Source organism: Alexandromys fortis, unplaced genomic scaffold (genome assembly GCF_014885135.2).
Source record: "Alexandromys fortis isolate MF-2015 unplaced genomic scaffold, M_Fortis_MF-2015_v1.1 scaffold_12, whole genome shotgun sequence".
Classification (NCBI taxonomy): Eukaryota; Metazoa; Chordata; class Mammalia; order Rodentia; family Cricetidae; genus Alexandromys; species Alexandromys fortis.
This window is the reverse complement of record NW_026067937.1, coordinates 7,496,519-7,518,708: the sequence shown is the minus strand read 5'-3', so window position 1 is coordinate 7,518,708 and position 22,190 is coordinate 7,496,519. Positions and strand designations below refer to the sequence as shown.

The window sequence follows — 22,190 nt, the reverse complement described above, 5'->3', positions numbered from 1 at the left end:
TCCTCTCCCTCCCCCTCGATGATAGAAATCCTTTTTATTTTCCAAAACATCTTTCTTCACTGCAGATACAAAAGAGCTGATCACAAGACTTCTTCCGACCACAAGATACATCTCCAGGCTCCTCCTGACCTTTAAAAAGGGCAAGGATTCACAACCTCTTTTCTAACACATGATCTCTCAGTGCCAAAGTGTCACGGGACCTCTGGGTGCCATTACCTCTCGGGAGTGACAGCAGACAGTTGTCTCAAAGAAACTTCTTTCCATGAAGATGGAAGGGGTTCTACACTTCCTGCTCCCAGAGAAAGCGAATTGTTCACCTCAGCCCTCAGCCCTGAGCCACCACGCATTTCTGTCACCTACATAAGAAGTTTCTTAAATGATTCTAAACAATCAGAAATAAAAGCCAAAAGGCTGAACAGGGCGGGAAAGATGGTTCAGTGGTTAAGAGTACTTGCTGCTCTTTCAGAGGACTGAGTTTAGGTCCCAGCATCCATGTCAGATGGCTCACAACCATCTACCTCCAGTGCCAGGTATCTGATGCCTTATCTGAAAATACCTGTAGTCGACTGTACTATAGCCACATGCAGAAATACACACACACACACACACACACACACACACACACACACACACACATAATTAAAAAGCTTTTTTTTAAAGTAAAAGAAATGCAGTAGAGCATGGCTAAGTTGCAGTGCGTACACTTTCACAAAACAATTATAAATACACAGACACACAGCTAATGTTAAATCTAAAAAGCAAGGCATGGGCTGGGGAGAAGCCTTGTTGGTTAAAGCTCTCGCCATGCAGAGGTGAGGACTGGAGTTCAGATCTTTGCCAGTAACTCCAACCTCGGAAGGCAGGGAAAAGATTAGCTCAGAGCAAGCTAGCTAGCTAGCAAAACTAGCCATGGTGTACTTTGGATTTAACTAAGAGAGCCTGCCTCAATGAAGAAGAAAGAGCAATGGAGGGTGATTCTATCATCAACCTCAGGCCTCCATACGTGCATTTACATACATACCATACACACCTGAAAATGGAGGAAGAAAAAGAAAGCCACACAATCACACCCTTATGACAACTACTGAACATGGTTTGTGCAGATTGCCCAGTCATTGTGCTTACACTCGTGGCACATGGGCACCAGGATGGTGCTTTTGGCACACACCTTCCAAGACATCACCATGGTGCTCACAATTAGAAGCTTTCCTGTTCCCCCAGGTGATGGTGGCGCACGCCTTTAATCCTGGCACGTGGGAGGCAGAGTCAGACAGATCTCTGTGAGTTCAAGGCCAGCCTGGTCTACAGAGTGAGCTCCAGGCACCAAAGCTACACAGAGAAACCCTGCCTCAAATCCCGCCCCCCCCCCCAAGAAAGAAGAAGCCTTCCTGTTCCCTTTATGAGAGGATAAAACTGGAGTCCTACCTGGGTAAAGAACTTCCTTTAATCCCATCACTAGATTCTACATTAGAATATTCTGGGAACGTTTCTAACAGCACATGCTCCCCTAAGGATGCAGGAGAAGACCGTGGTTGAGTCTAGGTCATCATCCTTTAAATCTCACACTCAGTTCCTGGACTGGAGAAGACTACGAAAGAAAATTCAAGTTCAATTTCTCTTAGAAAAGGGACTTTCCCCTTCCTTTTATTGTCTAAACATTCAAGAGTTGTTTTCTCATTTAAAGCAAAAGCTGGGTGAGCAACATGTTTATAGGTATAGTAAAAAAAAAATTAATTACGTCTGGATCAAAAGACTAAGCAAATGCCTGTTGGCTCTCTATCACCCTTGGGGAGAAGAGCAGGATGGGGGATGGCCAAGAATGGGCCGCTCCAAACCAAACCCAACAGCTCCAAGCAGCTGCTGGCACAAAACCTTTTAAAAACATTTTCTCTCCACCATTCTTCCCATTTCCTCACGAATTCTAATATACTCCGCTGCCCCCACGAAGGCTGAGACTTTCAGAGAAGTCAGTAATGTCACAGCAGCTACCGACAGAGGTGGGGCTGGCCTAGCTGCGAATCCGCATTCCTTCACAGACTCTGGGCTCAGTACCGCCGGCCAGCTAACGGCAGTCTGTATCCACTGCTGTTCAAAAGCATGCAGTGCCCTGAAAACGGCAACTCTGCACTCTAATGGAGTGCTTAATGCTCCTTAAAGCTGGGCAGAAGACCAGGCTCACACATCCAATCACACTTGAAACTCAAGTGAGAAATGATGGATTTCTGGAAGTTTTAAAGTTATGCTAAAAGCAAGAAAACAGTGAAAGAGACCTAATACGTCTCAAAAAAGCAGTTTAGGGAAAAGAGGAAAAGAATAATAATAAGTAGAATGCATTGAGTCTAACAATTTAATGAGAAAAATCATACATAACAGGAGTTAATACAGCCTCCAAGTCTCTTCAGGTTATGCCTCCCCAAGCCTCCTCTGAAGAGCAGAAGCAGGCATGGAGGATGCTGCCCCCCATACTGGGTGAGAAACCAGCCTCAGAACAGGCAGCAAGTCTGTGTGAGCACACCGTTAGTGAGTGAGGATCTGGCCCCTGTGATGTTCCAAACACAGAGCTCCTTCCTGGGCATCAACAGACAGAATCTCATACCCCAGAACAGCTCTGCTAAAAGTTCACGTTCCGAGCCTCCCAGTGCCTTGTCCTCAGCTGGCTCCCGGAACCACAGCAGAGCCAGAACAGAATCCTCCAGGCAGAACATGGCCTGCTCCCAAAGTCTATGAATGAGCAGAGATGTAAGACTCCATGGCAGTCGCCCATCAGACGAGGCAGGGCCACACCTCCTAATGCTGCCTACCTGGCAGGATGCCAGGGGGATGACCTAGAGCCAAGCTCAGTATGCTGGGATCAATTCAGGGAAGGAAGAAAGGACTATCAGGGCAGGGAAGATGGTCTCTGGACAACCCAAACCCTCCACTGTCCGAGTTGCCGCCTTTCCTGGGGATTACCCTCAACCCAGATCTAATGCATGCTTCAGGAGCACAAAATGGACAAGAGGCTAAAGGAGGGGGTGGGGTGGGGAGGACCACACAGGCCATACCACGCTGGCATTCCTCAAAGGGGAATAGTCCAGTGAAGGACCAGGGCACAACCATCTCCATACAGAGAGGAGGAGGTAAGGAAGCATAAAGACATGAGCTGAGAATCTCCTCGGTACAGGGCACTGACATAATTCTAGCCCTCACAGGAAACTGAGCGAATTCTAACGCACATTGACAGTCTCCATCTCTCAAGATATGGTCCTTGTTGACTGAGAGGTACCCCAGAGCATAATGCCTGGGCTTCTGAAGGTGAGGGCAGCATCCAGGAGAGGGGGGTCACCTGCTCACCCAAGCAAGGGCTCTTCTACCATATTACACTTCTGCATAGACCACACTGCTCGAAGACAGAGGGAAAGCTGGCCCACCAGCTCACAGCAAACAGGGCACAAGTTCCAAGCCTGGCTGGACCTCCTGCTCTTGGCCTGGAGTTCTGCCCTTATCCACCCCTGCCCATAGCCACAGGCAGCCACTCACGGCATTCCTTCTCGTCACTCTTGTCGAAGCAGTCAGGCAGCCCGTCACACTGCCAGGCACCCGGAATGCACCGCCCGTTGCTGCACATGAAGTTACCTGGGATGTTGCACTCGTTGGTGAAGTTGTTCCCAGGGAGCAGCTGGCTCTCTATAAGAAGGAGAGAACAGGTAGTCAGAGGCACAGTGACCACAGCCAAGGGCCAGAGCCCTGGCCTACTTGGAAAGACTGGTGCTCAGCCCAGGGGAGACTTCCAGTGGCTATCTTTGCTTGTCTGGGCCTGTTTCCTCACCCATGAGATGTACTTAGATCTCGGCCCACCTCAGTACAAAGATGCTGAAGAACTAGCTGAGGCGATGCAAAGGAAGCATTTGGTGTCTAGCATCTAACAGGTGCTCATCTCTCTCCTCAAGATCTATGCAAAATGGGCTAAAGAAATGACTCAGTCATTGGGGCACTTGTGGCTCTTCCAGGGGACCAGAGTTCTGTTCCCAGGATCCACTTCTGGCAGCTCACAACTGCCTGTGACTCCTTCTTCTGGCTTCCATGAATATTTGCATACTTGAACATACACACATACACACACACACACACACACACACACACACACACAAATAAAAAATAAAAAAATATTGGTGAGCAAACACAAATGTTCTTTCCTGGCCAGCCGCAACAGCTAAATTTAAAGTTTCAGATAGGAATTTGCACTGGACCTCAAATATCCTCAGCAGTGCAAGCCTCCAAAACCTCAGACTCACGGTCCATACAATCACAGAGTCCTTGAATTGGAGCCAAGTTGGCAAGAATACCAGGAGATCGTTTCCCTCCAGGAAATAGGATATCTCCTCGACGTACCAATCAATCTGCCTGACGCTGTGTGGGTAGGAAAGGCCAAGATGAGACCTGGACACAGGCCTGCCAACCCCCAGGAGGCTGACCCGACCACTACCACTTATCCAAGAGTTGCTGGAGATTTAGAACCAAGTCCCAAGGTTCAGGTTCAAGTCCACTGAACAAGCATAAAATGCCAAGGGCCCTACCCAGCACAGCACCGCCCTTAGGAAACTAAATGTGATAGCAGGTAAGGTGGGTTACAGACCTCATCCACCTTGAGCCGCGGGGGCGGATTTCCCACAGAGCAAACATCTGATAGGTCAGATCAAGCTGAGCCAGTGTGATTAAAAGCCGAGGGATAAGGAGACAGCTAGAAGTAAACTGTTGGAGGGAAAGAAGAAAAAGACCAGTCTGCCAGGTCAGCACACTGTAGCTGCAACCGCCTCAAGTCACTGAGTAAACTCACACTAGGCATTTACGACCAGACACTTGTCCTGTGCACACCAAGTTCTGTGCTGACACTAAGGTCACGGCCTTCTAGAACTGCCCATGGGTAATGAGGTAGTGAGATTTGTGATCTTCTTTCACCCTCTTTGCCAAAGGAAGCAGCTATAGATCAGGGCTCAGAACCCTCCCTACACTCGATCACACCACTAACCTGTTTCTTCGTTCTCATTTATTTATTATGTTTTGCCTAGAACACCCTTCATGCCGCCATCTCCTAGTGACCTGCTCTTCGCCTGCTAGCATCAGACTCCTCTGTTACCTTCTCTCGGGGGAGTGGCCCAGCTTCCTCGTGCACAGAGAAGCACGGTTGTCTGGTAATGCTACTTTCAAAGTGGTACTAACAGTACTTTCATAACTGGAGCAAGCAAGAACCAACAGGAATGGATATAGTCATCAAACAAGCCCTGGTACCGTCAATACCCTCTTGGAGACCATCTGCTGCTTGTCACTAAATTAGCAACACACACACATGTTGCTCTTCAGATACGAGTTCTCAAAGCTCATTCCAAGAGGGAAGCTACAAGCAAAAGGTTCCACTCAGCCCAAGTAGATCACAGCCCTTACCCCTTGCTCGCTTTATCAGCCTTGCACGGGGCCAATCCCTCTCTATCACTGCAGCTAGGACTTGAGTCCATGCAGCTCTAATCTCCCTGGCCATCACCACTGGCTATAACTTCCAACTCAGCCTCCTGTCTCACAACCTGTTCTCCCAAATCTCAATCTGTTTTCTGGACAAAAGAATCTTCCTAAATAGCACATAGACTGTGACCTCTTCTTACGTTAAAAGGCCAGTGAATGGGGGGTGGGCTGGGGAGGCTCAGTTGGTAAAGTGTTTCCTACGCAAGCATGAACTCTCCCAAGTTCAATCTCCAGAATTCACACACACGAAAAAGAAAGTCTATGATCCCAAGGGAAGTGAGAAAATAGAGGAAATAGGTGAACTAGGTGGACAGATCTTGAGAAGCAACAGCCAATGTTTTCCTTAGCTCTGACCTTCACTCACACATCCATGAATACACATGCATGCAGACGCCCCCCATACACACACAAACACATACACATTTGTGCACTTACACAGACACAGGAAGACAAACACCCACACAGGCATTGACTGGCTCCGCAGTGTTTTTTAATTAGAATTCAAGGCAAACAAGAAAGATTTCCAGAAAGAAGTGGCCTTTTCAGTGGAGGCTGATATAAAGTAAAGGTCCTGTGGATCAAAGGAACCAAAGTCAAAGACACGCTGTGGGGAGGCACAGCCTGGGGCATGGGTCAGAAATAGAAGACAAGATGTTCTGATGGGCAGGAGTTACAAACACACTGGGTCACCGTCTCTCCAGTCCTGCCACCCAACCCATCAGGATGCTCCATTCTGCGGAGCACAGACTCCTCACAGGACTCCTCCAAAGAAAGCTGCACAAGGCACCACTAACCCTGAAAAGAGTGAGCAGTAACTTCATTATCTCCAGGGAGAAATCTGGATGCCCACGGGGAGGAACCCAGAAAGCAGTCACGGGCTGGGTTCTAGCCAGAGCTTCCACACCCTACCCCCCATATACACCCCTGCTGTTGGAGAACAGCTGCCCTGAGCATCACCAGCCAACAGGGAATTCCTCAGGGCTGTGGAATGCAGAGCTGACACTTGGTTTTGTTTGGAAATCACTTCGACTTGCTTTTGCGGAGCGAGCTCCTCGAAGACAAACCCCCTGGAAAAGTCACTACAACTGTGAAATCTTGTTCTGATAAACAGATTTCCGGAAGCAGAAAATTGGCCAGATTAGATTCCAAAGAGCTTGCTCTAAGCACATGGGCCTGACGAAAGGCTGAGTGGGCACAGAGACCACGTATCCCACCCGTGACATCCACCGCACACAAATGTCCTGCCAGTCCTGGGGCGCCCTGCCTAGTGGATACAATAGCCACATCCTCTTTTCAGCTCCCTTAGGCACACAAGGGGCACCCTGACTACTTCCTTAGGAAAGTGACATCATCGAACATAAGCACACCAGAAGTAACTAGAGCAAGAGAAGATCCTCTTGTTGACTCTGTCTTTCAAGCCTCCCTCAAGCCCAGCCCAGCTGCCTCCCTGGCCGAGTAGCACCTGCACCGTTATCTCTTGTCCCACTTCAGTCAGGAATCTGCACAAAGGAGGATTTTGTGGGGACTTAAGCCAGGGCCCGGAGACATTTTCTCTTGTCATGACTAGGGGTAAGGTACTACTGACATCTGTCTTGGAAAGGCCAGGATGTGGCTTTGCATAGAAGGGTCTGGGGGGTCAAAAGAACCATGCAGCTTTGCCCGTCAGCAGTGGCAGGTATTCTGGGCTACATTTCTCCCATCCTATCACCCATTGCCACACCACAACACAGAACCACCCGGCTTGACATGTCAGTAATGCCGAGGCACAAAAATACCTGCTTAAGCTAACCTGCTACCTAGCACTTCTCACTCCGTCCAGTTGCCTCTCTTCACAGAGTGAGCTTCTGAAAGGCAGCGGGCAGTGTCTCTGTGCCCTTCAGACAAACCTGAACTCTTGCCACCTGACTTAGCCCATTGAGACCCTGGCTCTGAAGGCCCAAGGCCCTGCAATGTCCTTTAGAACTAGTGTCTGGATCATGTGGGGGTAGTCCCTGCCCCCAGGCTTCCAAACACGTGGCTGGCTGACTAGAGGAGTCTCAGGTTCCCCCCTGGCATTTGGGGCTGCATTGTATCCCTCCAAAACTGTATGCTGTAGGCCTAACCATGAGAACCTGATAAAGGAGTGCATTTCAGGACAGAATGCGGAGAGAGGCCATGCGTGAAGATGAGCTGTGGGAGCGGCCTAGTTCAACGTGACTGGTATCCGCACGGGGAGAGGAAATCAGAGCACAGACATATGTGGAGAAGACAACATGAAGTCGCCCAGAGAAGGCGGCCATCTGTAAACCAAGCAATAGGGACTGAGAAGGAACAATCCTGCTGACAGCTGGTTCTCAGATCTCCCCACCTGTGGAGCAAGCAAGCTCTGACATTCAAGCCACACAGTCTTACTGGAAATCTTATCCAATAGGCTAGCCTCCTCCTGCTCATCCTTCAACTCCAACGTAAGTCATCAAATCTGCAACCCTGTCCCAGACACCCAGCCTGACGTTGGTCCCTCATTAACCTCTCTGCTCGCCTGTGCTTCGCTCGATCCCAGCCTGTGTTGGTTGGTGGCTGCTTCTGTGCTAATGTTGCCGCCAGGCAGAAAGCAGCCTGACTGGTACACTCTGTTCTGCTCGGCTCTGCATCCTAGTCAGCTGCCATTCCCAGCTCTCCCATGCGTATCTTTGACAACTCTACAGAAAACCAGGCGTGGCATTAGTGCCTGAACTGCCCCATCAGCTTTCCCACATGTTCCCAGCATGTGGGTGGGGCCTGGGCATACACTGCTCACATAAGGGCTACAGGGGATCCGGGCCTGTGCAAGTACCCTATCTGCTTGAAAGAAGGTTGGAAATCTCAGTCCAGCTGCCAGTGGCAGCAACTCATATCCCGTCTCCGTGTCTTGGAACAGACTTAAATAAAAAAATTGACCAGCATTAGCACAAAGTTGGCTTTCTCGTCTCTTCTCTTTTTTTCATTAAGTCAAAGAATCAGAAGGAATTGCCTGTTTCCACTGCAGAACATCATTTAACTGAAAATAACTACACCATCTGTACAAGAATGGAAAAATAAAAGCCAAGCCCCGCCTTGTCAGGCAAAAGACAGCAGCCCATTGCTACAGCTTTTTCCAATGCCCCTGGCCTACAACTCTCTACTTGATGTGGAGAACAAAACCCGGGTGACAACTCCAGCCAAGGCTACATTCTGCTGCAATCATCCAGAACACTCAGTGAGCAACACTGCCTTTCCCAGCCGAGAAATGGAATTTCACTCGGGCAGCTGGAGTCCTTCGGCGTGTCTCCGTGCTCTCCACTTAGCCTCCCTCCCCAGCAACATCTGTCATGGTGCAGCCTGAACTGACATCTGCAAGCAATCAGCAGGCCCATTTCCTGATTTCTGCCCAGTGGCCCTTCATTCTCCTCACTCACTCCCTGATGGTCTAGATCTCCAGGCCCGGTGAACTGAACAAGAAGCACGAACTCAAGTGTGCCGTACGCATGCGCAGTTTATCGCCGGGCTTGCAGATACCAGACAGATCTTCACCACCAGCTGTCTGAGAAGCCAAACAAACTCCTCCCGCTGCCAGGCGCCAGCGAGGCCAGGGGCCACCGTTTTCTCTGTGACTCACTTCTTGAGACACGCACACACACCTGCACACGCACACACCTGCATGCACACACACTCACCTACAAAAGGTTAAGGCCACCTAGCAGGCTCGTCTACGGTGATCTGTTTAGCATCATGCCTAGAACATCTCTGAAGAGCCCTTCCACTCTGGACTGTTTCCATGTGGTATGAGCATTAAACAGAACCTCGGACATCTGTCCTGTGTATTTCCAAAGCCATTTGGTCCTCATCACACAATGTCTTCCTGTTCAAGTTTGGATATGGGAGCATCTGGCTATCACCAAGAAGGCAGCAGTCACAAGAATGTCTAAGTCTGGCCTGACTCCAAGCACCTGAGCTTAGCCAGGCCCCCAGTCTTGTTAATCTAGACTCCCTCTGCCCCACAAGCTCATTCCATTCGTTTTGCCTCAGTTTACCAACCTGCTCAAGGAAGATCACTAGGCATAGTGTCAAGAAAAGATAAAAAGACTCCACTCTTCAGTCTAGGGCAGCTAACTTTATATTCACAAATGTATATTTACATATGGCCCATGGTCCTGACGGAAAATCACACAGTTTCCCTCAGGAACGAGGATGGAGCAGACATCACCAGGATGAGTGAGCAGTTGTCCGCCCAGCATCCTCCCAGCATCTACCCATCACACGGCTTCTCGGCTTGTTTCTCCCAGGAAGCGTCCTGAGATGATGAATGCTCTGTTTCCTTCTTACAAAACAAGCTAGGGAGAAAGCAAATGGCTAGTATTCGGGAAGCCAGGGAAGGTCACAGGAGGAGGTACAGGAATGACAGTTTCCCCAAGGAGGCAGCTCCGTCGATTATTTTTATCTGGACCTGTGGCCTCTAGGGCTGAAGCTACTGCTTATATTTTGATGTATGTTTTCATTTTTATGTATCACTTCATACAGACAATTATGTGGAAATGGTATTTGTGTTGACTGGGATGCTGCCCTTCTGAGGTCTCTCTCATGTCCACAGTCCGAGGGCCTGCAGCTCCTTGTGGTGCAATTGACAAGCTGAACCCTGAGCCATACCAGGGCCTTGCTCAACCCTCCTCTGGCTTCTTTAACAGCCCTGGAGGTGCTGAGTACTGGGGAAGATCTACTGTCTGCCAAAGCACTTGAATGTGGCAGGGATTTAACAGCCGTTCGTTTTTTATTGGTTCTTAGAAGAACCCCATGAAACAGGCACCCTCCTCTTTTATAGATGAAGGAACAGACTGAAGACAGGATTCACCCAAGGTCACGTAGCTAGAGACAGTCAGACAGTAAATACTTCAGGTGTGCAGGCCACAAATCTGGGCTAAGGCTATCGTACAGGGGCCAGGATAAGACAGAAAATAGTACCCCATAAATCTTTCACTGATGGTATTTTTCAAAAATCTTCAAAATCAATAAGAGCTATTTCCTGTATTCCAGATCTACCACAGAGAAGAGTGGGTCCCTTTCTGTTGTTAAGGATAATGAACTAAAGTCAAAGCTAATCAAAACTGATTATAATTGTCTGCTTTTGGCATTTTTCTAACTATTTAAACCTGTAGAACAGGAAGCATCAGACAACAGGTAATAGGCAGGTACAGCCTTTTATCACCAACACTGTGCCATCTGTCCACCCTATCACACTCACCACACGAGACAGGCCATTCTTACTGTTTCCTGGCCCCCGAGAACTCGGCTCTTCTTCCCTGTGCACCTAGCAACAAGCAAATGCCAGGTGTCCAGACACCCCACAAATGGTTTCAGACCACAGTTATGGGGACAGAACCTGCTGACTCCCACAGACATTATTTTAGTTCTCACATGAACTCGTCTGAACTGCCTTGAACTTCAATTTTGCTTTGCCACATGCAAACCCAGCAGATCAATGACACCGGACCTGCAGAATGAAGCTTTTCGAAGTCCTCAGGACAAAGGCACAGAGGGAAGGAAGGTCTTGAACACCCACGCCCTGCCTACCCACGCCCTCACCACCATGTAGGGTGGGCTACATGGTACATCTGCCGTGAGCCCAGTGCAATACTCCCCCCAACCTTCTGCTTATTCAGTTTCCAGCAGCAACAGCAGGAGGGGGGGTCAGTTACGCTGAGCTGAAGGGCAGGAAAGGGGGCAGCTTTCCGACCAACTTCATCAGGCTGTGATAAGCTAGGCATGTGATAAAGCTAATCACCACTTCACATAGGCTCAGATGTAGGCAGAGGTCAGGAGTAAGGGCTGTGCTTCAGCCTCAAGATTATCCCCATGCACCCAGAGACCAGTGCAGCCATCTCTACAGTGGCTGGGAACCATTCTGCAGCAGCCCAACGGCTCACAGTAAGCCCCTTGCCCCCTCCCACACCGGAGGCAAGGCTGGATCATAACAATGCCAGCCAGGGAATAAGCCAGAAAAGCAAAATGACCTTCATTCTGGCCCCAAAGCGCATCTTGAGGATGAAGGATTTCTGATCTAAGACTCAAAACAAGCACAGGCCAGAAAGAAAAAGGCAGCTGGATACAACTGAATTAAACTGTCAAGTTCTTGGTCACCGATACATGCTATAAACACGCTTCGGGCACCCCATCCCTGGGGAGAAGACGCTCACCATGTGTGGATATACACAGTTTTCTTGCAAAACTACACTAAGAGAACACAAATGATGCAATGGGGGGGGGGGGGCTGGACAAAGCCTCCGGAACAGGTGCTTCCAGCGATGGTGCGTTATGACACTAATCACAGGGTAATTAGCCCGCAGACTTGCAAAAAACTAAAGCCTTGCATTCTCACGTGGCAAGAAGTGGAGCACCAGGAACCCAGGCATGGCACATGCTTGGGGACTCGGAATACAGAGTGCCTAATGGCAACGTATAAGGTATAAGGCCCCAGATGACCATCCAAGACAGCAGGTGAGTGTACACAGCGCACAGTGTGACACCACAGCACAGCACAAAGCTAGGGCTGGTGGCATAGGTAAATAAGTAAGAGAAAGCACCCTGTGAATCTAACCCTGGAACCTTTATTCCTGCACCACAAAAAGAATAAAGAGCCAGATGCAGTGGCTCCCATCTGCAGTCTCTGTGTTCCTGCATCACGGTGAGAGGAAAAGATGGGGGGGGGGGGGGGGGGGGGGGGGGGGGGGGGGGGGGGGGGGGGATTGATGCTCACACAGGCAGCACAGCAGAAACAAGAGAGACCCTGCCTCAAAAATAAGGTAGGCAGAATCTACTCCGAAATATTGTCCTTTGCACACGTGCCTCAAAAACAAAGCAAAACAAACAAAAACAAAAAACCAGACCAGCACATGTTCATCAGAAGAACAGAGGAAAACACAGGCCCTTCTCCACAGTGCACTAGCACCCAGGGATTTCATGGGATGGATGGGAGTGAAGAGAATTTGCAAGGATAATTCTGAGAAATTTAACAGCAAGGGCAAAGGCAAGCTGCGGAATGTCATCCACACTAAGCTCAGAAACAACCAATTTTAGAGGACACGTGGAAATGACAACTACTAAATTCAAGGTCATGGTTGCCTCTGGCGGGCAGTCTCCGAGGGCACAGGTGGCTACTGGTGGACTCCCAGGGCAAACGCCAAGAATCCATGGAAGCAGGCAGCAAGCGCATGGGCTTCATAGGCATTTTCCTTGAAAACCTTCTGCGTACTTTAGAAACATTTCAGGAGTAAAATTCATCATATAGAATGAAAAACTACACTAATATTTGAGGAAACCTATAAAAGATAAATGGTACCAAATACAGATGATCCTCTAAACTTCAAAACCCCCTCACCTGCGAAGGAATACAAGACGGAAGGGACAAGCGTCACACTGGGGGAGACCGTGCAAATGCGAGGATGCCCATCAAGGAGCTTTGCTCTGTTACGAATTCTTTCCATTTTCTGAAAGGCAGCAACAGCTGTAGGGTAAAAGCCGATCATGGAGGGAAAACTACGTGTCTCCCCCCAGACAGACTTCCCCACCCACATACTAAGCCATGGCATTCCAAAGGCAAAAATAGCCAAGCCTAGGACCAGGTCAGATGCTTTAGATCCAAATTCTAAGAAGTGGAGACTGCCTTCCTTAGGCCCCTTTGCCTCCCCATCCTTCAGCTGAGCTGAGACAGGCTGGGGGAGCGAGGAGTGGGCAACAGAAGCTGTGATTTGCTAAATAAAGCTCCCTGGCTTTTACCACTTTGGAGCACAGGAGAGGTGGCCTGGAAGTAGGGGTGGCCAGGAGAAGGCCAGCCTTTACATCTTGCCCACCTCCCTCCCCTTCTACTGTGAAGAACCACCAGACCCAGGCTCAACCCTGGTTCAAAGGTGGAAAACAGTGTGGCTTTGGACAAGTGAGTTACCCTCTCTGAGCCTTGATACTCCACCTCTCTGGCAAGCATGCCGAGGCACAGAAGGATGCTGGATGGATAAAGAGAGCATAAACAGGTGGATGATTAAAGCAAGCTCGACAGCAGGTGGCATGTACCAGTCCTATCTGTTACTCCTTTCCGGCCATTCATCCTCACTGACTCTACTCAGACTCTGATGCTTCTGCGGTATTCAGAGGAAGCCATGTCCTTTCTGATTCATGCCCTCTAAAAGGGAAGCAGCCTAGACAAGTGAGTGCTGATGGAAGCGGGACAATTTGACAATGTCGCTTAGATCCAAAAGCAAGCACGGAGAGACACAGGGAGGAGCTCAAGCGGCTTTTACCTTCCCTCACGTGATCATCTCTGGCACGGGGGGGGGGGGGGGGGGGGAAGGGGGCAGATGGCTCCATGAGTAAAGGGCTTGCAGCGCAGATGTATGTTAATAAATAAAGCTTGCCTGGAGTTCAGAGAGTAAAACAGCTGCACTGGTCAGCCTTACAGCCCAGGCAGCAAGGACACACACCTTTAATCCCAGTATCCATGCTAGTTTTCTATATAAACCGGAAAGTAGTGTTGCACACCTTTAATCCCAGCCCTAGAGATGAACATAAGATGGGAGGAGACAGCTCTCAGACACAGGCTCATTCTGAGATTCCTGGAAGCAGGATGGCCATTTCAGACTGAGGTAGAGGTAAGAACCAGAGGCTGACTGTTTTGCTTTCAAACCTTCAAGTTGAAACCCAATTACAATCTCTGTGTTTTTATCAATCATGCTACAATATAGTTTTTCTTATATTAGTTATAGCCTTCTTTTTTATTTTAGTCAAAAAATGGGAAATACAGTGGCATTTCATTTGTATTTTAGTAAATAAAGCTTGCCTGAACACCAGAAAAGAAAAAGCCACACTAGCCAGTCTTACAGACCAGGCAGCAAAGACACACACCTTTAATTCCAGTAGTCACAATGACGCACACCTTTAATCCTAGTAGCTACACTAGTTTGTCATAGAAACCAGGCGATAGTGGTGCATGCCCTTAATTCCACAACTAGAGAGAATAAAATGGGAGGAGGCAGCTCTCAGTCACAGTCTCATTCTGAGATTCGCGGAGACAGGATCGCCATTTTCGGACTGAGGTTGAGATAAGAGCCAGTGGCTGGCTGCTTTGCTTTTCTGGGAATCAGGCTGAACCCCAATATCTGTCTCTGAGATTTTATTAATTGTGCTTCAGCCACATGATAAGCATCTGAAATGTCAGTGTTTCCACAGCAATGTGGGGGGCAAAGGCAGCAGAATCCCTGGGGGCTCAACGGCCAGCTAGCCTGGCTTATGCAGAACAATCAAACAAGGTAGGAGACAGGGCCTCTGCTGTCCTCTGACCTCACAAGAGCACTATGGCATGTGTGGCATGTGCACGCTGTTAGCACTCACACGTATAAACACACACACATGCACGTCCCACACAAGACGGGGTTAGCGGCTCTTTGGGACATTCCCAGGAATCTTGAACTGCAGCCAGACAGCTTAGATTATAACATGCAACAATTGTCCCAAAGAATCTGGATTTGCTTCTCTACCCTAAGCCTCAGTTTCCCCTTGTATAAAGCAAAGCACTGGTAGACTGTGCCAGATTCATTTTTCCACCCTTAATTCACCGTCCCTTTGTCTCTGTGGATATGTACCTAACAGTGGGCAAATATACAGCATCTTCCTAATTCGGATGTATTATTCAGCATTTCAAAGTGTGTCTGGGTTTTCATGGAGGTCTTCCTATGATGTGTGTGTGTGCGGGGGTGGTCCTTCCTCCTGTCTAGCACAGAGCAACTGGGACCCAGAGATAATCAGCCCCTTGAAAAGGCAGGCTGGAAATCATATAGGCATCCTCCTGAATATTAACCTTCATCAGGCGATGAAAGGAGACAGAGACAGAGACCCACACTGGAGCACCGGACTGAAATCTCAAGGTCCAAATCAGGAGCAGAAGGAGAGAGAGCACAAGCAAGGAACTCAGGACCGCGAGGGGTGCACCCATACACTGAGACAATGGGGATGTTCTATCGGGAACTCACCAAGGCCAGCTGGCCTGGGTCTGAAAAAGCCTGGGTTAAAACCAGTCTCGCTGAACAATAGCGGACAATGAGGACTACTGAGACCTCAAGAACAATGGCAATGGGTTTTTGATCCTACTGCACCTATTGGTTTCGTGGGAGCCTAGGCAGTTTGGATGCTCACCTTACTAGACCTGGATGGAGGTGGGTGGTCCTTGGACTTCCCACAGGGCAGGGAACCCTGATTGCTCTTTGGGCTGACGAGGGAGGGGGACTTGATTGGGGGAGGGGGAGGGAAAGGGGAGGCGGCGGTGGGGAAGAGACAGAAATCTTTAATAAATAAATAAATATTTTAAAAAAAGAAAGAAAGAAAAAAAGAAAAGGCAGGCTGGAGCTACCCAAAGAAACCAGGTTCCTAGCTACTGGGGAAACCTAGTGCTGGCCTGTGTTGTCAAGAAACAATAGGCCCCATGTACCCCCGCAACCAGAGACAATATATCCAAAGGGCTAGAGGTCAGATTTGCTTCCAGTTCCCTATGGATCCAAGGGCCTCTCCAATTCAGTTCACTAACCCACTACCTTCCATCATGTACCTAGTAAATGAACAACTGTTTGGCTTATCAGTTCCTATTAGGAGAGGAACTCTGGGTAGGGGAGGGAGGGCCTGCGCAGGACTGGGACTGTACACAACAGTCTGTTACCGCCAAGCAAGGGTAGAATGCCTATTAGCCAATGTGTCTTCTTAGATATTCTTAAGTAGCTTAATCCATTAAACCAGTCCATCCCGCTTCTATAACCTGGTCACGCGGCACCTTTCCCCTGGGCTGACAACAGGCCCTCCATCATGAGGAATTACCTGGCGTCTCAAGCACATGCTGCTGGGGCATCTAGTGAGCGCTAGAACTAAGCAGTTCTTATTGTGGGAGTCCTCAGGGATCACAGCTCTCAGAGCGATTTACCTGTGCAAGAGCCATGTCAGAGCTGATGAGTCAGGGAACTGAGACCCTTGGATGAACCTGCCTGGGCTTTCCAAACTATGAAAAGTGGTTTATGGCCACCCTGAAAACAAAGTTTAAATTAAGGAGGCCTGGCTGTGGGCTTGCCTGTAACCCCTGCATTTAGGAGGCCGAGGCTGGAGGAACTGACGTAGAAGCCAGCCTAGGTTACATAGTGAACTGCCACCTCAAAAGGAAGAAAATAACAACTAAGGCTACAGAGTTCTATTCTAGACATGATAGCCCATCCATGTGCTCCAAATGCCAATACCATTCTATCCAATCTCAGGGAACAGCTGTGGCACCACGACTCAGTTTACCCACTTACAAGTGGGAACCAGAACAAACCCTAACCTAACAAGCCCCATGTGTAATCAAAGGAAAAGGACTGTTTTGCTTTAAAAAAAAAAAAAAAAAGTACAAATTGAATGGAAATTTCCAGGTTTTCATTCATTTTATGACAACATACAGATAAAGGCCATAAGATTAACCACAGCTCACTTCTTAAAGGTATTATTATTCACTATAAAGAGGTGTCGTGTAGATACATAATATGTCATTTCCCCAGGCATGCTACTATAACGGTGCTACATGATTGGTAATTAAAGACGGTGATCTGAACCGCGCAAGGATTCACCCACACTGAACACAATAGAATCAGTCTAGGTGAGATGGGAGCGCAGAAGAAGCGAGCTGCTCATTAAGAAATGATTTTTCAATAAATTCAATAGCACGCCCCACAGTGTAGCCCCTGGTCTTGTGGCTACTGCATTGATCTCTGCAACGGCAAGCAGTCAAAAGGCTTGATGAACACTGTACCATGACCCACACGGAGAAGGACGCAACCCTGCTGCAGGTCCCTCTCTCTTAGGCCCCAGCAGTAGCTGGTTCCTGCCCTCATCCATCCTCATGGAGCTCCCGCTGGCCTCCCAGTCTAAGGACCTAATGGCTATTTTTCTCTATTTACCTCAAGCATACATTTTTGCTTTTGCTCTTGAGGCAGAGTCTCACCATGTGGCCCAAGCTGGCTTCAAATTCAACCCTCTTGCCTCTCAGGAGGAGTGTGGAGCTTTCAGATGTGAGTCGCCTTGCCTGGTCTATGTGCACTGGGCCACCTCAATCAGTCCTTCTTTCTAAGTCACATCCCTTCAGTGACCTCTATCTCCTGTTCCCCTGTCTCCAGCCCTGGAAGCAGCTTCGTCCACCTACCCCTCAACAGTCTCGGGGTTTGCTTTCTTTGTTGTGAGCAACATATGGCTTCCCTGAATATGTGACCTTGTCCACTATTAGGTTTGACCTTCAAGGGGAAACCTCAACCTTATACCTCTCTGTCTCTGGCTAAGTTCTTCTTCTTCCACCGAAGCTGCTCCTTACCACCAAACATGGCAACATTAGCTTACCATGTCACCCAACACTCGCCCTCATTCCCATTCACACAGGTCAGCTGGCAGAATTTTACATGCAAATTTCCTCTGTCCTTGCCTCCCACAACCCTAGAACCAATCCTTCCGATTTTACCTGCAACCTCATTGGCATTTCTCAGGCTACAGAAGACATCCTTCATGGCCCCCAGAACAAACCTCACCACTTCATCCAATGTTTGCATCAGTCCCATTGCTCCATCCTCGGGGTCAGCACAGGCCCTCCTGCGTGTTACGGGTAGCCCACCTCTCCAAAGACTTTCTCCCTAACCTCCCAGGATAGACTGCATTCACACCTAGTCCTCCCAACTTAGGCAGACTTCTGCCACTTCGTATACCATACTGCTCTAAAAGCTTCTGTTGTCCCCAGCCGCCCCTCAGCACCACATGCAGCTTTCACACAGCAGAACGGCCATCCATGTCCTAATGTAGCCCTGGGCAGAAAATTGAAAGGAATGCAGGGTGGGGAGAGATGGACAGATGAACACGCGGGTGGATGGATGAAAACACTGGCAGTTGCTTCCTTGGGCTATATTATAAAAAGCATGGCACCAAACGTCTTATGGATTATTCCCACAAGTTAGGCCAATTTCCACATTTGTACATAGTTTAAGATTTATGGAACTAAAAAAATTCCTTCATGTTTAAATATTATAACAATAACTTTATCCAAACTTGCTTACTAAGAAATAAATTCATGTTATTATTCTATCTCATGAGGAGTTCATGGGTCCCGATATTTCTACAGAGCAGCCTCTACTTCTAGAGTAGCTTAAGTACAAACTAATAATTTGTCAAGCCAAAGGGCAGAGGGAGCTCAACATTAGCAGGTAAGCGCTTGCCTCCAGAACTCCTGCAACAAAGACTGTACAGAATGGTGTGAGCTGTCAGTGTCGCCTGACACAGCTATCCATGAGCGAATTCAAACTCTGGTGAATGCCCGCCCTCACAAAGCCAGCTCACAGAAGTCAAGGTCAGCTCCACATGCTGGGAAAAAGAGCCAGGCCCACACACGTCCAGTGAGTGACACATCCCGAGAGTCAGCACCGTGTTTCCATGCGCCTTGGACTAAGACAGCCTCTCAGCTAAGTCTACGGGACCAGCCTTAGAAGAGCCAATCCTCTCTCCCCATGGGAAATCCCCAATCATCAGCACCCTACCCTTGGCCTTTATTTGTTTCTCTCTGTATCTAAGGAGTAGTGACAGCTGCAGCCAGCCCAGTGGCATTTGAGGCTGGGACTCTCAAACAGCAAGCCTTTTGCTACTGGAGGTGATGAGGGTGGCCTGGCAGAAATAAAGGCACTAAATCAGAGCTGGCCTTAGCTATAGGAGTGCTTGGATTCGGTCCCCACCTAGCCTGATTTTTTTTTTTTTTTTTTGCAGTCCTTGCATCCTCTAAGTAGAAAGGATTTCCTCGTTGTTTACCAGTAAAAAAGATGGCAACTCTTACAAGCTCTGAACATGACAAGTCCTGGCTCCATGGGAACTTGCCGAGAGAGTTCAGGGCCAGGATGACATGAAGGATGTCAAAGAATAAAGAGGCCCACTGATCCAGAGCCACATGGAGTCCCAGCCCCTCTCCCCGCCTCTCTGCTAGAGTCGTGAGTGTGCCCTGACACTAACCACATGAAGAATCACGGAATTTAAGGGATTCGGTCTCACTGCACGCTCTGAATAATCAGCTCCAGCAGCTCCCGCCCCAGCCTGGCGCAGCTCACTTTCCCCACTCACATCACGATCTACCCTGTGCTGCAAGCTGATAATGCATTTACAGACAGCCAGGCCTCTGCAGCCAAAAGGAAAAAGTTCACCTAATTAAATAAAAACAAAGCAGAAAACTAAAGCCTTCAACTTGTGCCAGAAATAAGGGCAACTTGGTCTTTTATGGAACTTTCAAGGCAGGAATGCCAACAATTTTTTTTTTCTAAATGCATCTTTTAAAACAATCCTCTGTGTCTGTAACTAGAATCCCTTAAAGAGTCCATAAACAAACTCCAAACAAGGCAGAAGAAAATGGACAAAGGGAATGAGCGACCAAGGCGCTAGTACAAGATGACTGACAAGCAAATGAAAATGTCCAGAGGGCTGGGGAGACTGCTCAGTGGGCAGTGTGCTGGCTAGGTGAATGTGAGGGCCCAGCTTGGATCCCCAGAACCCAGGTAAGGACCAGGTGGACATAGTGGCCTCTCTGCAATTCCAATGTCAAAAGACAAATACAGGACGTCTCCAGAGCAAGCTGGCGGAAAAGACTTGCCATAGCAGAGAGTTCTGTGTTTTATTGAGAAACTCTGTCTCAATATACAGTGGAAGAACAATAAAGAATAACTCCTGACATCAGCCTTGGGCCTCTACATGCACACGCGCGCACACACACACACACACATACACACACACACACACACACACACACACACACACACACAGAGTGGGGTGAGGAAGGGGAGGACAAATGATCCCGTCTTACAAACAGTTAAACAGAGCCAAGTAACAATCTGTAACTCAAGATTGACATGGGTGTGAGGAAACTGGCTTTGGTATACTTCTAGTGGGAATACAACTGGTTAAGCTTCCCTGGCCATGTGACAAGGAACAAGGATCCAACACCATCCTCCCAGCCCACCTCCCTCCCCCTCTTCACCCTGGGGATACATTTGCGCAGATGGAAACACCTAGAAACGGTGTTCCTTTCTTTTTCTCCATAGCATTATTTGTGAAAACTCAAAACCTGTTTATTTACCAAGGAAACAGTGATGAGTAGCTGATCACAAACCACAGGGCAGTCTTTAGGAAGAACCCAGGAGCCTGAACACACCGATTGTGGACGTCCATGATTTGGTTAGAAAGGAGAAAGTAATTTGCAAGTCGATATGATTAGCACGGGCCCAGTTGGGTGTCTCTAAAAGCATGCGTTTTGTTCCTCTGTGCTGAGACTGACACTGAGCACCAAGGTCTAGAACACTAGCTGGAGCAGGCCCTGGGGGCACTTTGGGATGTGCATTTATTCTCCACTGGTGGCCAGTCTGCAAAAGCAACTCCTAAACACCTCACCTCAGGAAACGGACGACAATAAGAGGATCCAAGATGATCAGGAGGGATACATTCCTGCTCATAATGAAAGCTGGGGTGGGGGGAGTCAAGAAACAAAAGCCAAAGGAAAAGGCGACCCAATTTATCAAATTACAAATTTAAAAAAAAACTAAACAATTCAAATCTAAGAAAATAAAGCAGTTTGGAGTAGCTGACATAGCCACAGAATTTTATAACCCCAATATTAGCGTAACCTAATAAGGGAACGTAGCAGGACAGCAATTGGTGGAGGCTATGGGTGGCTCTTCCTTAGTCACTTATAAAAAGGAGCGCTCATGAATTTCTCCTTGGCCTTAGGTGCCCCGCCCCAGCCAGCTCCACCCCACTCCTTGGTGACTGAGGAAGACGTGGCCAAGGTGGGATGGTGAGATGGGAGTACGGGAACTGTGAGTCTGATTCAAGCTTATAAATGTAATCTGCCCTGTGTGGGGAAGGCAGAAGGTCCCTCCAAGTCCTCCTGGCACACTCCGCAAGCCCACAATTATAGCCTGCGCTGGACTCCTGTTTCCAGGGTCCTGGGTCTTCCAGGTGGCCTCAGGCCATGATTTCTGCTGGAAGACAGAAGAACTCATTCAAGGGCGCCTGAAGCAATAATGTCAGAGGCTGGAGTCCAAGGCTGCTGAGGTGTCTGCTTGCCAAGATGGGTTGTCCTCGAAACCCAAGTGGGTGGAGGGTCAGCCCACAACTGGCCTCCTGGAAATGAGAGGAGAAACGGGAGGCTTCTAACCCAAGAGAAAGGACGTATTCTTGCCCACTCAACAGCAGGGGAAAAGTGATCTGTGGCATTGAAAGTTGGGATAGTGGTGGGTGGGAGCATGGTGTTGGGCTCCCTGGGATGTTAGGGTGCTGGGTACTTTATTTCTTGATCTGAGCCCTGGTCCCCAAGTGTGTTTGCTTCATGAAAATGCAGAGTTCTCTGCATTAGACATCTGTGCACAGCCTATTAGTCCAGTTTCTAAAACAACCAGCACAGCTAGCTCTCAGGCAAGGTCTCTGTCACTCCCAGCTGACTGTCTCCTTCCTTACATCTACAGCCCAAGTCACCAACAGAGTCCACAGTCCAAGTCACACCACACCACGTTCCACAACCCATGAAGTGTGGATCTGGTGGGAACGGGCAGCCTACGGAGAGGAGAGGCATGTTTGGGATTTATTTTTAATCGATTCCCTCATTTTCCCTAATACTAAAAGCCGTCTGACTATGA

At 48.7% G+C, this 22,190-nt stretch overlaps 1 protein-coding gene across 3 annotated transcripts in view; it reads right to left on the bottom strand.

The window, feature by feature from the left end:
• Ldlrad3 (low density lipoprotein receptor class A domain containing 3) overlaps positions 1 to 22,190 on the bottom strand; it is a 235,310-nt gene that overhangs the window by 153,658 nt on the left and 59,462 nt on the right. For 2 of the 3 annotated variants that reach the window (XM_050147157.1, XM_050147158.1), the window contains exon 2: positions 3,520 to 3,666. In XM_050147157.1, coding sequence (XP_050003114.1) covers positions 3,520 to 3,666 — 147 coding nt within the window. The remainder of the gene's footprint in view (positions 1 to 3,519; positions 3,667 to 22,190) is intronic. The other variant, XM_050147159.1, reaches the window with a different exon arrangement.